General features: G+C 42.6%; 1 protein-coding gene across 1 annotated transcript; it reads right to left on the bottom strand.

The window, feature by feature from the left end:
• Window positions 1–14,371: 14,371 nt before the first annotated feature.
• Window positions 14,372–19,556, bottom strand: LOC145641024 (transcription factor SPATULA-like). Its single transcript, XM_081692222.1, has 6 exons — window positions 19,045–19,556; window positions 18,837–18,920; window positions 18,643–18,708; window positions 18,498–18,563; window positions 14,800–15,093; window positions 14,372–14,673 (listed from the first exon to the last, which is right to left on the bottom strand). The coding sequence occupies exons 1-6, from the start codon at window positions 19,345–19,347 to the stop codon at window positions 14,587–14,589; spliced, it is 900 nt and encodes a 299-aa protein (XP_081548348.1). The 5' UTR covers window positions 19,348–19,556; the 3' UTR covers window positions 14,372–14,586.
• Between the last annotated feature and the right edge of the window lie 1,004 nt (window positions 19,557–20,560).

Genomic DNA, 20,560 nt, shown 5'->3' with positions numbered 1-20,560 from the left:
ACTCAAATTACTCTAAATTAGTAGCAATATAAGTAAAATTACTTGTTTCATAAATATAAACAGATCTAAAGTTTTATGAATATTATTCAAAAAAAAACTTTGTTATAATTTTGTACCAAGATTTTGTGAAAAAAACTGATATAAATTAATGTCAAAATTCATACAAAATAAATATATAAATAAACCTTTGATTCAACTTTGAATTAGTTTCTAATCAATTTTAAACTAAATTAAAACAAATTTAAACAGAAACGATAATTAAATCAAACATAATTTGAACAAAAATAAATGAAATAGTGAAAATACCTGATTATGAAGAAAATTGAACTTAAAATTACCAAAACTGAACTTCGAACTACTCCGATTCTACTTCTGCTACTTCAAATTTGACATATTCAGGCAAAAACACACAAAAATAAGTAATAAATTGCATCTAAATTAGACAAAAGAGTATGAACTTCAAAGTTTTGATGTAATACCTTATATTCGCCAATTTGTACTCTTTTAAATTTTTTATTCTGAAACTGAAAAATATAGACAGTAGAACTTACAATTGTGATTATATAGCCAAATTAAAGAATTAAATTGACGTTTATGGTGGTTTTTTTGAAGGTTTGAGCAGTTGAAAATGGCAAGAAAGAGATAGAAAATGGCGAAGGGGAGAGTGGCACCTAAAATTTTGTGCCCATTTAATTTGTTTGAATAAATTTGGGCCGTTAGATCGCACGCCTCTTCTCTTTCATCTAACGGTCCAGATCTGTTCCTAGATCCTTATATAGGATTGGTTCTCATTATAACCTGGTCCAATGAATTTTTATATATAAATAAACATTTATATCATTTATCTATTAATATGTTAATAACATTATACATATATATAAATGAGCATTTATCAATACAAAAGTGAACATTCATTAAAAAAAATAAAAAGATCACGAAGAACAAAATTTATTAATACTTACATTTCTCCAAAAAAAAAAAGAGCTTTTTCTAAGTTATTCCCCCAAACTTCTTCGGTTTCTAAGATGTGCCCATGCCTTTTCAAACGTTTAAGCTGTGCCCTCAATCTCACTAATTTTTATTAACAATAGCCTTTGACGTTAACAACAACCTTTTATTATTATTTTATTTTCTGTTTTTTTTTAAAAAATTTTTGTAAAGTATTAAACCAATTAGAACGGGACACGCGTCAAATTAATAACGCCACGACACAATTGTTGATAAACTAACTTAACTTTTGTTAACGGATATGGCTAGCAAAGGGTATTGTTGATAAAATATTCTGAGGTGGAGGGCATAGCTTATAACTTTTAAAATGCATGGATACAACTTAGAAACCGAAGAACTTGGGGGGCACAACTTAGAGAAACCCAAAAAAACAATATTAATTAATTTATTAGTTTTTGAACAAAAATTAATAGAATTTTAGTGTTATACTTGTTTTGGGTGTTTTTGTCCCTCGGGAGAGTTATGTCACGAAGTCTGGTCTGGTCGGTCTGTACCTGCAAAATAATGGAGACTCCGGGTGGTTGGAGCTCCGCCTCCGACGGTCAAGTTAGTAACTTGAAACGGAATAAAGAGTACGAAAATTTAGATGGGGATCTGCTTGGATTCCAAGCTCAGGTGTTTCTCTGATGTAAGAGAGTCCATGTATAAAAATGATAAAACGTGCCCTCAAAATGAGGGACATCTCTCTATTTATAGGGACATTGGGAATTGTGCCCCTGATTAGGTCATTAAACCCTAAGCATTGGTGGACTGCGCCGTTTAGCGACATTCTCGAGATTTGGGCCTGAAGGCCGCCTTTTCCCTTGATTTCTGGGAGGACACGTGTTGAGCAGGGATTGGTCCCTTTTGGGCCAATCTAGGGCTGACACGTGTCACCCTCTGATTGGGCCACGTGGCAGGGTGAAATTACCCTAAACATTTTCCCCTCACGGATGTGACGTGGCACGCCACGTGGCATCTGTGACACATGTCACTCTCCGGTTGGCGGTAATTTTACCGTTACATAGTAACTGTTCACCTTCCGGGTAAAATACGGAAATGCCCACATATTTACCCTCTATATATAGTCGTTTACCCTCATAATTTTGTACGTTTACAAAAAAATTTCTAGAAAGAAAAACTTTGAGAGAGCAAAAGTCATCCGTTTGAGTCAGGCGCAAGCAAGAAACTTTGTTCTTCCGCAACCCAGCCGGACCCGCCTCCCTTCGAATATCAGATCCAAAGGTACCGTCTTTGTCTCTCTCAGCTCTTTTCTTTTTTTCGCCGCTTGTATATATTTCTTGCAATAAATGGATGCATCACCAACACACATGGCACAACCTAGGTTAGAGTCCAGCCGGTCACCAGGGACGGCTGAGTCTAGGACTGGGAGTGCCGGCTCGGGGTGTTGGGACCACCCTTTCCATGGATTCCGACTAGTTATGTGTCTGTGCAGGACACCATGGCTCGGACTATGCAGACGGCCAATGATCCAAATTACAGAGGCGAAGGCTCAGGCGGCCAAACGCCTGAGGGAGACACGTCTGGTCAGGGAGATCAGACGGCTCTGGAGAGATCCCCTCCGCGCGCCCCTTCAACCCCCGCTGACTCTTTCTTAGAGGAATGTGACCAAGGCGGCGACGAAACCGCCTCTGTCCCCTTGGACCAAAGTGAGGGTGAGACGGAGAGTGACTGCTCCGCCTCTACCTCTGAGAGAAGTAGCGACGACTTGCCCCCTCTTCCGGATAGCGAGGAGGAAGAAAGGAAAAAGTGGAGTGAGAAGGACGATCCCTTCAGCATCCACGTCTCCTCTAAGGACCGTATACAAATGGGGGAGAACTTAGAGAAATTTAAGCAAATGCACCCGCTTGGAGACGGGTATAAGATCAGGGTGCCGCCTGAGCTTGGCACCATCGCCTGGGGGGACGATCAACAGAACGCCAACAGCTATTTTGGCTATTATAAGGCGGCGTTCAAAGCCAGCCTTCGCTTCCCCCTTCACCAGGCGGTGAAGGCAATTTTGAGAGGCTACGGCCTTGGAGTCTGGCAACTTACCCCCAATTCTTGGACCAAAATTCTGGGGTATGTTGCTGCCTGCGAGTTTCAAGGGCTTAAGCCCGGATGGGAGGCTTTTGCAAGCATGCATTACCTCAGCAGAAGCCCAGGCGGCTGGAGGGCGTGGTATACTCTAACCACCCATCCGCAATACATGATGACCTTGGACAAGGTCTCAAAGTTCGACGGCTGGAAGCACAGGTTTTACCTAATGTCAGCCCCCACCAAACGGAAAAATTATGAATTCCGCCTGTACAACAAGAAGCCTGACTTGTTGGGCAGGAAGTGCGTTTTTCCCCGGGTCCCAGAGGAAGACTTTGACAAAATAATTGAGGCAGACTTTTTCGGCCTCACAGACGCAACTCTGTCAATCGGGGAAACAATAAAAGTCCCTAAGAACTGGATTCCCAAGAGCGCCTGGTTCAGGGATGAGTGCTTTCTAGCCGCCTGCGGGCTAGGGCACATGTTTAATAAACGTATGCACCTGAGTTCATACCGTCTGTAGTATTTTCCTATCGGTATTGTTTTATGATGTTAACCAGTTTCTTTCTTTCTACAGAAGAAGCGTTGAGAATGCTGCAATCGAAGAAAACTCCCAGGCGGTCTTCTGCAGCCATCCGCAAAGATCTTGCGGAAAAATCTGCAGCCGAACTCAAGGCCAAGGTAATAAGCGCCTGACTTTTCTTAAATTGATCTTAAAGACTATTTTGCCCGGATGCTAACTTTGACTTCGATTATTTTTCACAGGGGGGAGAGGTTGGTGGAAAGACGTTTGAGAAACAACTCAAACGGGCTAGAGAAGAGGCCCCAGCCGCTCTTAACAAGATAAAAAAGTTCGCCTCTGCGTCAACTCCTGGCGCCTCAGCCGGGGCTAAGACGATGCGGATAGCGGGGCGAAACGAGAAGATAAGCGGCAGCTTGTGCCTTGACCTCGTTAACCCCGTTACAGCAACCGGGGGGTTCTCCATGCCTGCAAGCGTCACTCACTTGGCCGGCTCTGAAGGTAAGAACCCTTTTGAATCCCCGCTTGAGCTGGGGTGGCCTTTGCGGGTGAAATCCCACTCCCAACAGACGTCATCCTCAGACAGCCGGATACAAATAGGTGCCTCCTTAGTTTCGCACTCATCACTTATTGATTGTGGTGTAGATCAAACTCAATCTCCCCGCTGGCCAGACGTCCAGAAGCATGCCAAGGCCATGCTGGAGGCCGTCCGGAAGAGGGATAAGGACGAAATCCCTGGGATAGAGACGTTCAATCTTGAACGCATTCTATCCCTTCTGGCTGAGGTAAGAAACTTGTCAATTCAATTTTATTTCTTCCAAGTGCTTAATCCCGCCTGCAATACTTATTCTGCCTGACTTATTTGCAGGCCATGCTGCGGGTGGACGGGCTCAAACGTCCTTATTCCCGCAAACGGGAAGAGGTAAAAAGGGCCAAGAAGTCTGCCATAGACGCTGATAATATTGCTTTGCATTCAACTATCGTAAATGAACTTGAAACTAAAGCAATAATTATGACACAGGCGTCTAAAATCCAAAAGCTGGAGCTAGATCTGAAGGCGGCCGACCAGCGGGCTGCTGATGCTGAGACGGCCAAGAAGGGGGCGGAGGAGGCCCAGAAAAAGGCAGACGAGAGCGCCAAGAAGGTTGATGAGGCGCTCTAGAAGGCCCAGGCGGACCTTGGCAAACTTAAGTCCAAGGTTGAGAGGCTAGAGAAGGATGCTGCGCAGGCTCAAAAGAACTTTGCAGCAACCCTGGAGGCGGAGCAAAACCGCCTGGTTGCTAAGAGTGACGTTGACAACGACGCCCGTATGAAGATTGCCTGGGCTGCCTTGTACCCAGACACAGATTACCGCGTCTGGGCACTGGCGCACAGCTACGCCGAGTACGTGGTGTACTAGCGGGAGCAAGGCGAGCCAGAGCCTGCCTCCTTCGAAGCCTGGGTCAACTCCACTAAGCCGTCCGCGCCTGAGCTTCCTGGTCCTGGCGAAGCGCAAGAAGTTCCCTCAGACAGTGAGGATAAGGGAGAGGACCAGGAGGCTCTGTCTGCAGGCCAGAAGTGATCATTCAGCGGCAGTATGCCAATCTTTGCTTTCTTTTTATTTTCCCTTTATTCAGCGGCTGTATGCCAAAACTTGCTTTTTCCGGCCTGCGTGCCGAGTATCTGTGTATTTACCGGCTGAGAAGCCGGGTTAATTAACAATTTCTCTTTCTCCCTAACGGGGTCCAGATAACATTTAATCTACTACAACCGTTTGGTTGAGTGGACTTTTATGAATTGCACCGACTAAGTCGGTTTTGATCATTTTGCATCTGAATTTTAATTTTTGCAAATTTTAGTTTTTGCCCAACTTATCAAAAGCATGCGGCGATTTCTTGCCTATCTAGTCAATAGTCTGGCTGTCCTTGCCCCTGGACGGTTGTGTGATTGGTTTAAAGTGGAGTTAGTTGATTGACTTGAAAACGTCTGATGCTGTAAAGAGCATGATACGTTTGTAAGTCAATCAATCACAGTAGTGATTGCCCCAAACCAAGTGCACAGTCGTTCACCAGCAGGCATTTCGGTCACTACACAGACGGTGTATGTCCGTCTTGGTAGAGTTTTCATAGCCATTGAACAACTCCTTTGCCCCAATTGGGGAGAGATGCAATTTTGGGATAAATAACCTAAGTGAGAACTTCAGCCGGTGACCGAATGATGCCTTTGGGCATCCGGTATCTGGGAACTTTTTCGTTCGTCGAAGGTTATTTTGGTCAGGCGGCTATGAGTTGACCAATTTGGTCATTCAATTTTTGTCGTCTGCATGGATACGTAGAACCGACAATAGTCCGTTCTCTGCGACGATTGCACCCGGAGGAGTGTCGACGGACGCCTTTGTCCATGTTGGGACAAGCAATTTTATAAAATGAGCAACCATCCGGCCAATTTAGCCTCTGGTCTTGTTTGAGACCGGTTGTGTAGCCACTAAACGTTTTTGTGCTTAGTTTCTAGTTAGTATTGAATTTACACTAAGTATCGAACTTAGATTTTTAAACAAATAGATCCGTCTGAATATTACCCAGGCGGATATTTAGTTGGTTTAATAAACCAAGTATCAAACTTAAATAAACAAGGTATCCGAGTATTACCCAGGCGGTCCAATGTAACCTTTACTAAGTATCAAACTTAGTTGAGTAGAAAGGGACCCGCCTGGGTATTACCCGGATGACTAATCAATCCAAAAATAACTTAATCTTGCAAACGTCTAATTTCATTGATTTGTTTACAAAAAATTTACATTCTCAGAAGTAGTACCTTTTCAGATTATCTACATTCCAAGTTCTAGGCAGGCGCCTGCCGTCTGGGGTTTCCAGGCGGTAGGTGCCCTCCCTTACTTCTTCATAGATCCGGTAGGGGCCTTCCCAATTTGGTGTTAGCTTTCCCAGCTCATTGGCCCTACCGGTTGCCTCCATCTTTCGTAACACTAAGTCGTCAACTTTCAAAGGACGCTTGTGTACTTTTTTGTTGTAGGCTCTAGTCATTCTCAGACGGTAAATCTCATGTCGCAAGGCGGCATTGCCCCTGCGCTCTGGGAGTGAATCCAATGCCAGGCGCATTGCTTCCCAGTTTGCCTCTTCATCATATAACATGACTCTTTGAGTCGGTTCGTAACGTTCGATGGGCAAGACGGCTTCAGCACCGTAAACCATGAGAAATGGGGTTTCACCGGTTGCCCCTTTTTCTGTTGTCCGGATGGCCCATAGGACATGGATTAACTCTTCTGCCCACAAGCCACCGGCTCTTTCTATTTTCTTCTTAATTCCGTCTGAGATGAGTTTGTTGAAGGCTTCAACTTGGCCGTTTGCTTGGGGCCGGCCAACAGACGCAAAGCAGCTTGAAATACCCTAATCTCCCAACCAGGTTTTTAGCTGAGGCGTCTCAAACTGAGGACCATTATCAAACACCATAGACATAGGTACCCCATACTGGGTGATAACATTCTTCCAGATGAAAGAAATTACGTCTGAGGTCTTGATGTTTTTAACTGCCTCAGCCTCAACCCACTTGGTGAAATAATCCACAGCCACTAAGATTTAACGCTTTCCGCCTGGAGCAGGCGTGTAGGGACCTAGAATATCCATGCCCCATTTTGCAAACGGGATTGGGCTGTGGATGGGCGTCAGATTAGTTGTCGGGCGATGAATAAGTTTGCCAAACTTTTGGCACTTGTCACATTTCTTAACCAACTCCTTGGCGCCTGCCTCAAGAGTGGGCCAAAAATAATGTCGTCTGGCTCTGACGGCTAGGGACCTGCCGCCTATATGACAGGCGCAAAATCCCGAGTGCAAGTCTTCGAGAACTTCCTTCCCCTTTTCTGGGGTGACACACTTCAACAGAGGCTTAAGAAACCCCGCCTTGAAGAGCTCTCCATTTCTCAACTCAAAGCTTGCAGCTCGCTTCTTCAGGACGGCTGCTTCCTGTGGCGAATCAGGAAGTGTGCCGTCTGAGAGGTAAGCCCGGATGCCATCCATCCAGTAGAGCTTCGGTCCAAAACTCCAATGGGGTCTTCTTTGATGCTTCTCTTTTCCAGAACTTCCCAAAAAACGGACCGAGGCGTATCATGACAGGCGGAAGATGCTAGTTTTGACAACGCATCCGCCTGGTTATTTTCATACCTAGGCACTTGACTCAGAAGGAATTCCTCAAGTGCCCCGGCCTCCTCTTTGACCACCTGAAGATATTTGATCATAGCCGGATGGGTAGCCTCATAACTTCCCTCATACTGGCTAACAACCAATTGAGAATCAGAGTAGGCGTCAATTTTCATGGCCCCTGCCGCCTTACACATGCGCATGCCGGCTAGCAGGGCTTCATATTCCGCCTCATTGTTAGAGGCCTAAAACTTGAAGCGTAATGCATACTCAAATCTGTCTCTTTCAGGGGACTCATAAATTACGCCTGCACCATAGCCGTTCTTTGTAGAGCTCCCGTCTACATACACTTTCCAAACCTGATCAAGATTATCGGGAGCCACCGGACGAGTCATTTCCACAATGAAGTCGGCAAACGCCTGACCCTTCACTGCCTTTCTTGGTTCGTAAGTGATTTCAAGACTTTGCATTTCAATAGCCCATTTCAACATTCTCCCGGATGAGTCAAAGGTAGACATTGGCCGCTTAAGTGGCTGGTCCGTGTAGACCACCACCGGATGTGCCAAAAAGTAAGGCTTTAATTTTTTAAATGCCATATACAAAGCAAGACCAAACTTTTCGACCATGGGATACCGGAGTTCAGCATTTTTGAGAACATGGCTAATGAAGTAAACCGGGAGCTGCACGCCGTCTCGCTCAGCAAGGAGAACGGCACTGAGGGCATGGTCTGAGACGGCTAGGTACATGTACAACGTCTCCCTAGGAAGAGGACTGACCAACCTAGGCAGAGAGTGTAAATGCTCTTTCAACCTCTGGAACGCCGCCTCAGCATCATCCCCCCATTCAAATCTGGTCTTTTTCCTGATTGGTTGGAAAAAGTAGAGGCATTTGTCACCTGACCGGCTGAGGAATATTCCCAAGGCGGCCAGGCAACCGGTGAGTCTCTGGACTTCCTTGACATAACGGGGTGACTTCATGTCTATCACCGCCTGTATCTTTTCAGGGTTAGCCTCTATCCCCCTTTGATCAATCAGGAATCCGAGAAACTTCCCAGACTCAACACCAAAGACGCATTTCTTAGGATTTAACATAACCTTATGCCGCCTGAGTGTGGTGAAGGTTTCTCGGAGATCAGCAAGGTGATCCGCCTGTTGCTTGGATTTTACTATCATGTCATCAATGTACGCCTCCACATTCCTCCCAATCTGATTAACAAAGACCGTATTAATCATCCGTTGGAAAGTGGCAGGCGCATTTTTCAAGTCAAACGACATCATAGTATAATAGAATAACCCTTGATCAGTGACGAAGGCCGTCTTCTCTTGATCTTTCTTCCACAGGGGTATCTGATGGAAGCCGGAATAGGCATCCATAAAGCTCATCAAGGCGTGGCCGGCTGTAGAGTCGACCAGACTGTCGATTTTTGGAAGCGGATAACTGTCCTTTGGACACGCCTTGTTGAGGTCTGTGTAATCAACACACATGCGCCAGGTCCCATTCGGTTTCTTAACAAGGACCACATTGGCCACCCAGTCGGGAAAATTACAAGGCCGAATGAACCTGGCGTCTAGCAGCTTTTTGACTTCGGCAGCTGCCGACTGACTTCTTTCCTCGCCGTGGTTTCTTTTCTTTTGCCGGATGGGCTTCTTTTTGGGATCCACGGCGAGTTTGTGGACAGCGAGATCCGGGCTGACGTCTGGCATCTCTTCCACTTCAAAGGCAAAGATGTCTTTGAATTCCTTCAGCAGGAGGTGCAGGCTTGCACCCAAAGTAGCATGAGCAACCGTCCCAACCTTAACAGTACGTTCTGGACGGCTGTCATCCAGAACGAGATCAATGCTTTCGCCAGCCGGTTGAGGACGGAGCTCATCTGACCGCTCACCGGTCAGTGATTGCTATTTTTTCTCTTTCTTCACCTCCACCAGCAGAGGTGCCTTTCTTTTCTTCCCGGCTGCTGGTGGGACGGGAGCCGGATCGGCATCCTTGACAGTGTCAAGGTCTATTGGTTCCTGACCTCCTAGGGCCACAGTATTTCGGACGGCTGAGAGATAGCACTCCCGGGCCGTCTTCTAATCCCCATTTAAGGAACCGACAGAGCCGTCATCCCTCTCATACTTGATGAGCATGATAGACGGGATGATTACTGCCTTGGCTACGTTAAGGGTTGGCCTGCCAAGGATGATGTTGTAGGCGGTCAACTCCTCAACGACCAAGAATCTGACGACAATGTGTCGTCCCTAGCCTTTCTCCCCCAGCCGGATGGGTAAGTCAATTCTCCCGGCTGGGTAGACCATCCCACCCCCAAAACCAACCAAGGGGTGGGTGACCGGATGCATGCTGCTGACATTGTATTTCAGCTTTTGCAGGCACCGGAGGCTGATGATGTCTGATGAGCTGCCGGTGTCAATAAGGATCCGTCCAACCAGCTGGTTGGCAACCTTACATTCAATGACCACCAAGTCATCATGCGAGCGGCGGATGCTGCCCCTATCCTTCTCAGTGATCAAGACGTCTGGGAAGGAGGAGCTGGCTTCCGCCTGCTCATCATCATCTTTGTCCATCTTTCGAAGATGGCTCTTGGTGCCCCGGATGGTAGGGCCACCACATGAGAACCCGCCTGCTATAGTGTAGACCGGCTCCTTGTCGGTATCCGAACTACTAGCAGGCTGGGGGGTAGTCTTGGAGGACTGACCCTTATTTTCTTTTTTGCCCCAACTGGGGACTTAGTAATGTAGGACTTCAGCAGCCCTTTGTCAGCCAGACGGTCCAACGCCCGTTGAAGACTAAAGCAGTCGTTGGTGTCATGGCCAACTTCCTCATGGAACTGACAGAATTTATTTTTGTTCCGTGACTGGACATAACTCTTCATAGGATTCGGCTTCTCAATGAACAGCCGGTCCTTTACCTCCATGAGGATGGAGTTGCAGTCTTTGTTAAACTTGTACTTGGGGACGTACGGTTTAAACTCTTTCTTTTTCTTCTGGGACGGCTGGTCAGAGTCACTAACCGCCCAGACTTCTTTTCTCTTCTTGCTCTCTTCTTTCTTTTTTGCCGGCTGAGCAGGCCGGTTGTCTTTCTGCTTGTCGGACTTTTTGGAGTCCGACTGGCTACCAGGCGAGCAGAGGTCGGTAGCTTGGATGTAGCTCTCCGCCTCCCTCAGGGCCGCCTGTAGGGTGAAAGCCCCTTTTCTAACAAGGTCAAACTTAAAAGTCGACCCGTCTCTCAGACCCTTAAAAAAGTCTGTAAAAGCTACCTCATCAAACAGCCCCTGAATCTGAATTCTGATCAGGTTGAACCGCCTGACATATGAGCACAACCCTTCTCTCTCTCCCTGCTTAACAGTGCTCAGATCAAGGCTTGTTTTCTTAGCAGGGATGTTCATTGAGAAGTTAGAGGCAAACAGGAAGGCAAGCTTCCTGAAGCTGTCTATGGACCCGGCTGGCAGATTACCAAACCATTGTTGGGCAATGCCCTTCAATGTAGCCGGGAAGCATCGACACCAAGTGGCATCATCCAACCCCTGCAGATACATGAGCTTGGTGTAAGCCATGAGGTGATCTTCCGGGTTGGAGGTACCGTCATAGGTACCAACCAACACATTTTTAACCTTGGCCGGCTGAGCCGCCTCGGTTATCTCCCGAGTGAACGCAGAAGGTTGTTCACCCAGGCGCAGCAAACAAAGCTTCCAGTCCAAAGGCTAGACATTTGGATATGCCGCCTGACCCCCAAAGAAGGCCGGCTGCATGAAGTGAGGAGGATACTGCCCGTAAGCCTGAGTAGGCACATACGGGACAGTTCCAATCATATGGGGGCTAGAGTGGACGGTATTACCGCCTTTCTGACTCTCATGCAAGGAGGATGCCCTCCCTACAGAAATGTTGTTGAAGCTGTCTGGAAAGTTCGACGTTGAAGCCGACTCAGACAGCGACTGATTTCTCTTTCGGTTGATGATCTCCCGGGCATCAGTAATTGATTTTTTGCCTCTCACCGGCTGCTGAGGTCGGCGAGTGTTGTTGGTGTTCCTCCCAGGGAGGAGAATCTTTGACCAATCAATGGTCCCGGCTGCCTTATCCTTTGGATGGGGAGTGGGCTGCCGATTTCTGACTGACTTCCCCTTCCCTGGAGGAGTCTTCTTTGCCGGCTGGCCTTTACTTGGTCCAGCCCGGCTCTTGGTGATCAGCTCTGTGATTTCACCCTTGAAACTCGTCATGAACCTCATGAGTTCGTCTCGGGTGACAGGGGCTGATCCTGCTGCCGTCTAGGTTGCCCCATCCAGCTTCCCAGTGGGCCTACTCGGACCCGCCTGGGAGGCACCCTGCTCCAGAGTTTCCCTGGACCGGATGTGCTTGACTCTCAGAGAGCCGTCTTCGGCTGTGGAGGTTTGGACCTGAGGATCCTCATCCTCCTCGTGGTCTGTAAAAACTTCCGGGTCTTCACCCAGACGGTTAGGAGGTGGTACAGACTCTTGAACCATCTTCGAGGTACTCTCCCCACAGACGGCGCCAAATGTTTTGGGTGTTTTTGTCCCTCGGGAGAGTTACGTCACGAAGTCTGGTCTGACCGGTCTGTACCTGCAAAATAACGGAGACTCCGGGTGGTTGGAGCTCCGCCTCCGACGGTTAAGTTAGTAACTTGAAACGGAATAAAGAGTACGGAAATTTAGATGGGGATCTGCTTGGATTCCAAGCTCAGGTGTTTCTCTGATGTAAGAGAGTACAGGTATAAAAATGATAAAACGTGCCCTCAAAATGAGGGACATCTCCCTATTTATAGGGACATTGGGAATTGTGCTCCTGATTAGGTCATTAAACCCTAATCATTGGTGGGCTGTGCCGTTTTGCGGCATTCTCAAGATTTGGGCTTGAAGGCCGCCTTTTCCCTTGATTTCTGGGAGGACACGTGTCCAGCAGGGATTGGTCCCTTTTGGGCCAATCTGGGGCTGACACGTGTCACCCTCTGATTGGGCCACGTGGCAGGGTGAAATTACCCTAAACAATACTTACATTGATAAATTTTTCATGGTTGATTTTTCAATTATGTTCTTGAAGTACAATTGCAATAAAAAATTAGTAAAACCTAGGATTTATACTATTTCCGTTCCAACTTTGAATAGAATAACATACTCTTTTCGAATTTCGCCTTTATTTTGATAAATTTTGAAGTGATTGAACAAATTCTTGTGATAATTTTGTAACAATTTTGTCATTAAAGCTTTTGATGAACGAACAATGGGTGAGGAGAGAGAAAATAGCTTAGAAATGGGTGAGGAGAGAGAAATTGAAAATCGAGGTTTTTTTTTTTTTTTTTTTTTTGTATGTATATATTGGGGGTAAAATCAGTTAGTATGTAATGGTCAGTGGATATGGAAGTAGGGGATGGGGTCGTAGGTAGAGCTCCATACTCTAGAGTGTAGGGAATAGGGATAGATAATTCCTCAATCATAAATTTAAGCTTTTAATTGAGTTGGTTCACTGATGATTGTGGTCCAAGAATATGTTTTATATTCTATCATTAATCATTCACCACTTTTGTTCTCTTAATAAGTAACTCATATAACCCCCATTTAATTAAGATGTTTAAGGTGATTTTTCACCTCCCTTAATGCTTAGGATTCTTCTTAAATTCTACATTATTTCATTTTTTTCTAAAAATAAAGAAGCCTTTTTTTTTAACACTTGAAAAAGTCTATACACCTTCTCTAATGGGTATAAGTTACTTGACTCAAACCTTCCACTCAATTGTGTCGTTGTGTAGAAGCGGTGTGTTAACCTTAACAACATGGACGAATATAATTAAACCGCTTAGTTGCGCCGAAATTCGTTTTCAAGTACTAGATTAGCATCACGACACACCGATATTGTTCCATTGTTTGTGAAATTATCTTTTTGATCTTACTTAAATATTTTTATACTACTTATACTAGACTACTCCTTTATTGACAACAAACGTAACTTTTTTTTTTTTTTTTTTTTTTTTTTTGTATTTATCAAATAATTTTTATCAAAAAGCCTCATTTATAATAGGCAAAATAGGCTTCAACTATGGATTGGTTGCCTCCAGCAACTCTATAATTTTCTCAGTAGCCAAAAACACCACAAACTAATGACTTAGGTGCAAAGCGCACCTTTAGTGAGTTTTCCGACCACTAATCTCACCGGAGCAGGTGAATTTTTTTTTATTTGTGTGCCGAAAAATGTCACATAAAGGTTTCGGGGGTCATTTCGACTCTTAAGGATTCAAATTGAGCTCGAAACAGGCAAAAAAAAAAGCATAAATGACTCATCAATTCGATTTAAAAAACAATGACACACCAATCGAGATATTTTATAACATGCTAAACAAATCATGTACGCTATTTTTTTATTGTTTCGAGCTTAATTGGGACCCTTAACGATTAAAATGATATCTGAAACCTTTATTGGACATTTTTCAGCACGCAAATCGAAAAATTACATCAATTTTGTTGAGAATGGTAGCCGGAAAAGTCACTAAAGGTGCGCTTTGTACCCAAGTATTTGTTTGTGGTGTTTTGGTCACTAAGCAAAGTACAGGGTGCACCCAAGCCATATTTTAGAGTGTTGAGGTCATTTTTGCCTTTATAAATTACATATAATGACCTGGGGCATTGCTAGGCCAAAAACTAGTTGTTTATAATTTTGTACCAAACAGGCCTTGTGGGTTGAAGTGTTGAACTATATTCTCCTATAAAGGGCATGAATGCTTAAACATTTTGGCATTATACAAGGAAACAAACTGGATCTAGACATTGAGTTCTCAGCAGTTCACAATAACGTCTTAGAAACTATGTCAGAACAATTTACTTGTTCTACAATTTCTATTTCATCTATGAGAATTTCTGTAGTGTTACAAAGAAATTTGAACATGATAATCTTGAGCTAAATATCTTCATATTCATGAGGATATGCTTGATGATGAACTCTGACCACAGTTGCTCATGTCCAACTGCAACTGGGGTAATGCAGGATCCTTGCAGAGTACCTTCAGATTGACAGAAACATGTTTAAGCTTAAGATATTCATTAGAAAAAATAAATGCACTGACATTGCTAAAAGGTCTTACAGTGATACATTATTCAAATATTCAACAGGATATTTTGAAAGATACCTTAGAGGACATTGAGGCATTGAAAGGCCTATAATGTACAGTCATAGACGGATCCAGATGAAATGGCTGCGCTGAACTGTTGTTCTCTGACGTTCTGGTCATTAGGAGCTTATAGTCAGAAAAAGCAGGTTTGCTGGAAAGATTAAACATGGCCTGCATGGGAGCTTCTTGATTAGCTGTGAAGGGTCCTGTTCTACTGCTGTTTGCTTCATCAAGTTGTGCTGCAGATGGAAGCTGCATCGCTCCTGGTAAATAAAAGGGATGCGAACTTGAACCATTTCTCAAGGTTAGCATCTGTAATACCAACAAAATAGATTAAAAACTTCAGTTCCACAATCTATATTGCTTACAGCCAATTTAAAGCTCCATTAAGATGAGGTACAACAGTGTCATCCGTTCAACTTTTGTCATAAGAGCATGGAACTGATATTGCATTCAAAATTAATTTTCAATCTTGAAGACCTAGATTTACCAGTTTTGTCATCAATACAACAAGGCTTTTTACACTAACAGGCCATAAACTGAATTGTGGAACCAAACCAACTACGAAAGTATTGCCACCTACGGTATAATGTTTAACTTTTCTCTAACCTGCTTATTACAAAAATATCTTGTTTGCACTCAGGCAAATTAGTCATTGATAGTGTACTGTTAAGGATTTTAAATGAAGCATTGAGAGTTCATCATTGATTCTACTAAGCAGCTAACGGAACTTTTTATTTTTGTGTAAAGCTTTGAATAAGGAAGCTAGGCTTAGTCTATATGTGTTTTGAACTTTTTATTCTACTAAGGCCCTATTCTCTTCACCTTAAAAAAATAATACTAAGTAAAAATAATTTCAATTCAGTAAAAATAAGTTCAGTTTAGTAAAATTAATTTTAGTTAAGTAAAAATAATTTTAATTCAGTAAAAATAAGTTCAGTTCAGTAAAATTCAGTATTCTTAAAGAAGAATTATAATTAAAAACCAGTAAAAATAATTTCAGTTCAGTAAAAATAATTTAAGTTCAGTAAAAATAAGGAAAATTTCACATTTGCTACCAGGGAAAGGAATTTAATTCACATTTGCTACCCCTTTAATTTTTTATTTTATTTTACTACCACCCAAATCCCAAAATTTTAGATATCACTACCATTTGACGGATGCCGTTACTATTTCCGTCAGTGAAGCCCAACCACCGTCCAACCACCTCACCGCCACCGCTCCATCTTCAACCACCCTCATTGCCACCATCCAACCTCCATTTCCCATCAACACCGGCGCCCAAAGAATCCCACGGCAGCCGCGAAACTCCACCAGCAGCCCACCTCCTTCCCAAACGCCACCAACACCTCCTCACCTTCACACAACCACCAAGAACGAACCCCTTTCCAAGCCCGGTTCCAGCGAACACCTTCACACAACCACGAATCAAAAACGACCCCATTCCCAGCCCCATTCCCACCTCGAACCCTATTCACCCATCAGCGCGGAGGTTCTCCAGCCAGCCACAAATTAAATCGCAAACCCTAGCCACCCGATCAACCACCAACCCTCACGAGAAAACCAATCAGCCCCCTTTAATTCGTTTTTCGTGGTTTTGGGGTGGTGGTTTAAGGTTAGGGGAGGCCGAAAACGCGGTAAAGGAAGGGGAGGGGGTCGATTCGGTGGAGGGAACGGGGTTGGGGCGGATTCCGGGGGTGGTTTTGGTTTCGGTTCGGGGTGGTTGGTCGGGGCAGCGAGAACGGGAAAAGGGGAGGGGGGTTCGCGTTGGCTGCATAGGGGTGGGGGACAGGGAGGGGGTGGGCACGCGCCGGCGCCAGCTGAAGTTCTGGGTGCGGCCACCGACAGGGGGTGGCAGGGGAGAGGGAGGGGGGTGGTTTATTTTATTTATTTTAATTATTTTTTAATTTTTTAATTTATTTTTCATTTTTTTTAATAAACTTAACGGAAATTATAACGGATTCTGTTAAGTGGTAGTGATTTTTAAAAAACTCTAATTTAGGTGGTAGTAAAATAAAATAAAAAATTAAGGGGTAGCAAATGTGAATTAGGGTCCTTTCCCTGGTAGTAAATGTGAAATTTTCCTAAAAATAATTTCAGTTAAGTAAAATTAAGTTCAATTCAGTAAAAATAAGTTAAGTTCTGTAAAAATAATTTCATTTTAGCAAAATTAAGGTGAATCAAACAGGGCCTAAATCTGGTTTTGAGCTGTTTTTGTTTGACTAATGGTTGGTTAGCTAGCTTGAGCAGCTCGTATCATTAGTTGTTTGTATTAAGTTTACCTATGTATTTGGTATGATCCGTTGTTACTTGTTTAAAAAGCAAATTAACCAGCTTTTCAGTATACCATTCAGGTCATTGAGAAAGAGTTTTTCAACTCAGCTTTTTAAAGTATGACAGAAAAGAAAATTTCATCTACCGAACTAAACTTTGGGCTTTTGTCACAGGAAAAAGGCAAAGACTCAGTATAAAAACCTGTCATAAACGAATGAGCAAACACGGCCCTGAACTCAAAGGATTAGGTCATTACATAGGACATTTAGCCTGCTTCATAAATGTGATCATACACGCTACAAATAGTCAACGCAAATTCTCTAATCAGCTTGTTTTTTGCAACTACAAATAGAATATTACCAGACATAAAGAACTGTAATTTCCCTTCCTAAACACTCTTTTATACAAGAATGACATTAGTTCATTATAGTGGTACCTTTATCACTTTTATTCTGCAAAATGCTTATGTGATTCTCATCGTTATTAACAGGATTTTCCAGCCTTAGACTCTTCTGAAGTAAGCACAGAAAACATCTATATAACTGAAGAAGACTACTTATCAGGGCAGAATATAGACGGATACCAACTCTATGGATAAGTAAAAAACCTTTCGTATACTTCTAAATAGACACAATACCTTCAGTCCTTCAGTAATTGTATATTTAACGAAAGGATATCTACATCTACAAATATATGTCTTTCAGGTTATAATATACAGTTAACAACTAAGCTAGTATTTGAGCTACAATATCCTTAAGAGCAACTTTGTTGCCACCATTACTAAGATCATCAAACCTACTTTTCATCACACTAGCAAGATTAAGCACATAACAATAGAAACACAAAAGGCCAATGAAAGGTCTTGTATTGTGAATTTGTGATCAGTAAATTGTTGCATCAAAAAGATAGTTAAATTCAAGAGTATATATGTCCATTGACAAATTTTTATTTTCAATTGCATGAACTCCTTAGTTGTGAAGTATGGATTCAAACATTCCGAGGTCCTTTCATTTTGAATACATCAAGTCTGGAGAAAAGCACCCCTTTCGAACTTAATATTGTTACCAACTACAGTACATGTGAGCAACTGAGCATTGAATAATACTTAATATGTTGCTTATAATTTTCACCTCACTTTATGCACCTAAGTCGAATACTTGATACTCTACTTTATCAACATGTAATGGACAAGTAACTCTAATTTTTGAGTTTAATCATTCAAATTTTATAAAAATAGCCAAGTGTATCAGTCTAAATAAAATAACGGTTTCGGACCCCATTGCAGCATTCAGTTTGTGTTATTTCTGCTAATATTTTACAATCTGTAAATCACGTTCTTTACACAAAGAAATTTAATTTAATATACTTTTATTCCGGATCTTCAACATAAAATATACAAATATCATCAAATTATAAAATTTAGTAAGCTTAAGATAACACACCTGAACCTGTAGCTGAAGCTCTTTTAAATATTCGATAGCTTCTTCCAACATTGAAGCCTTATCCGTCTGTTTAACAAATTAAAATATTGTCAATTAACTTGTAGAACCATTAATCCGACAAGTAATTAATAATCATAAATACCACCTTATTGGAGTTGGGAATCAATTTCTGGAGTGCTTTCATTTTCTCGTTAATCCTCTGCCGCCTTCTCTGTCCACAATTAAATTATCAAACACCCAAATCTACCATATATCGATCCTGGATCAATTGTCACGTTGATAGCATGATTTGAACTCGTGCAATAACAATTAAATCCGAACAGAGTTATTAGTTCTAACCTTTTCAGACATGTTATGAACCTCAGCTGCTCTGCTACGCTTCGATGAACTCTTACCTGAAGCAGACTTCATACGAGTTTCCTCCTGTTCAATAAAATAAAACAGTTAATCTCTCCTAATTCCAAATACAAATAATAAAACAAACTAAAATTTTCCTATAAATAACAAATAGATAGAAAAAACACAAAAACAAAGACCATAGAACAACCTCGCTTTGGCAATCTGCATCATCGATCCCCTCCATCGAAAGACCAGAGCTATAATAACCACCAGAAAAAGGATAATTTGGGTCTAATAAAGAAGGCGATTCAGAAAAAACATTGGATCCAGAAAACTGACAGCGGGACTCAGTAGTAGGAGGGGGTGGTGGTGGTGGTTGGTGATGGTTAGGAAAGGGTGAAGAGGTGGAGGGTTGGGAAGAGTTGTGAATGAGGTTATGAAGAAGCGATGATATATCGTCAGATTCAAGCCCAAAGGATTGAGGCGGATGAGTTGGTGAAAGATCGGCCATTAGAGTATTTTGAAGAGAATGATGAAGATGGTAGAAATGGGTTTGGTTGAGTTGGGTAGGAGAAATTTGTGTAAGTTTTTCTGAAGCCTTTTTTTTTTTTGACGGGAAGTTTTTCTAAAGCTAAGTGAAGGCTAAAAGGCTAAATAATGGTAGGCGTTATCATGTAATGTAATGTTACCTTTTTCTGTTTTCTATCTCTGTTTTTCTGGTTCATTGCGTAAGGTTTTGTTTCTGAAATAAGTAAACAGTGATTAAGGTGATGTTTTAATCAAATTTTTCTCTTCTCCCGCTTTAATCACGTCGTTTTCATGCTTTCTTTGTATTATTTTTTGGGAAATTATCATTGGTACACCCCAAGTTTGGACTTTTATCAATGATACACATTCTTAACTTTTAATTAACAGTGGTACACCTATATTTTCAACAAATTATCTACAGTGAGCATCCCATTAATTAAACATTAATATTTAGGTTAATGACGTACAATTTTGACCAATTTTAACTTTCTCCTTTTTTTTTTACCCACCTTAATTTCCCTCTTATATTTAAAGTAACCCACCCATCCACCTCTGTCACTATATAAATGGAGAAGAAAAAGAAGATCAAAGCTACATAAAATCAGAGCAAATGAGGAGGCTCCGTTTATATAATGACAAAGGTGGGTAGGTTACCTTACATAAGAAGAGGGAAATTAAGGAGGGAAAAAAAGAAGGGAGTTAAAATTGGTCAAAATTGCATTTATAGTTAACGAAATTCTTAATATAGCTAATTAGTTGAATGTACAGGTGTACCACTGATAGTTAAAACTTAAGTAGGTGTATCATTGATAAAAGTCCAAACCTGGGGTGTACCAATGATAATTTCCCTTATTTTTTTATCAGCGGGCCTTTAGTTGGGGTAATTTACGACAATGGCCTCCATAGTCTATTATTCTTTTGTTTTTTGTTTTTTTTTTTAAAGAAAGTGTTATACTTTAATCAATATGTAATTACCAATTACTTTCTCTGTGTTTTAATACTTGCAACACTTTATGTTCCAGGTATGGATCCAAGGGTTATGCTGGCACGAGCTGGGTCCCGTCGACGACCTGCGCAAGGCTGTACACGTAAACTGCCATCGGGGGTGGCTCGAGGAACCCCCCTTCGATGCTTAAGTAAAATGTGTTTAGAGAGAGAAAGTGTACTTAGAAAGATAGAGAGAGTGTAATAACTCA

This window comes from Chenopodium album, chromosome 7, assembly GCF_948465745.1.
Source record: "Chenopodium album chromosome 7, dcCheAlbu1.1, whole genome shotgun sequence".
In the NCBI taxonomy this organism is placed as follows: Eukaryota; Viridiplantae; Streptophyta; class Magnoliopsida; order Caryophyllales; family Amaranthaceae; genus Chenopodium; species Chenopodium album.
This window is presented reverse-complemented; position numbering and strand designations above follow the sequence as displayed.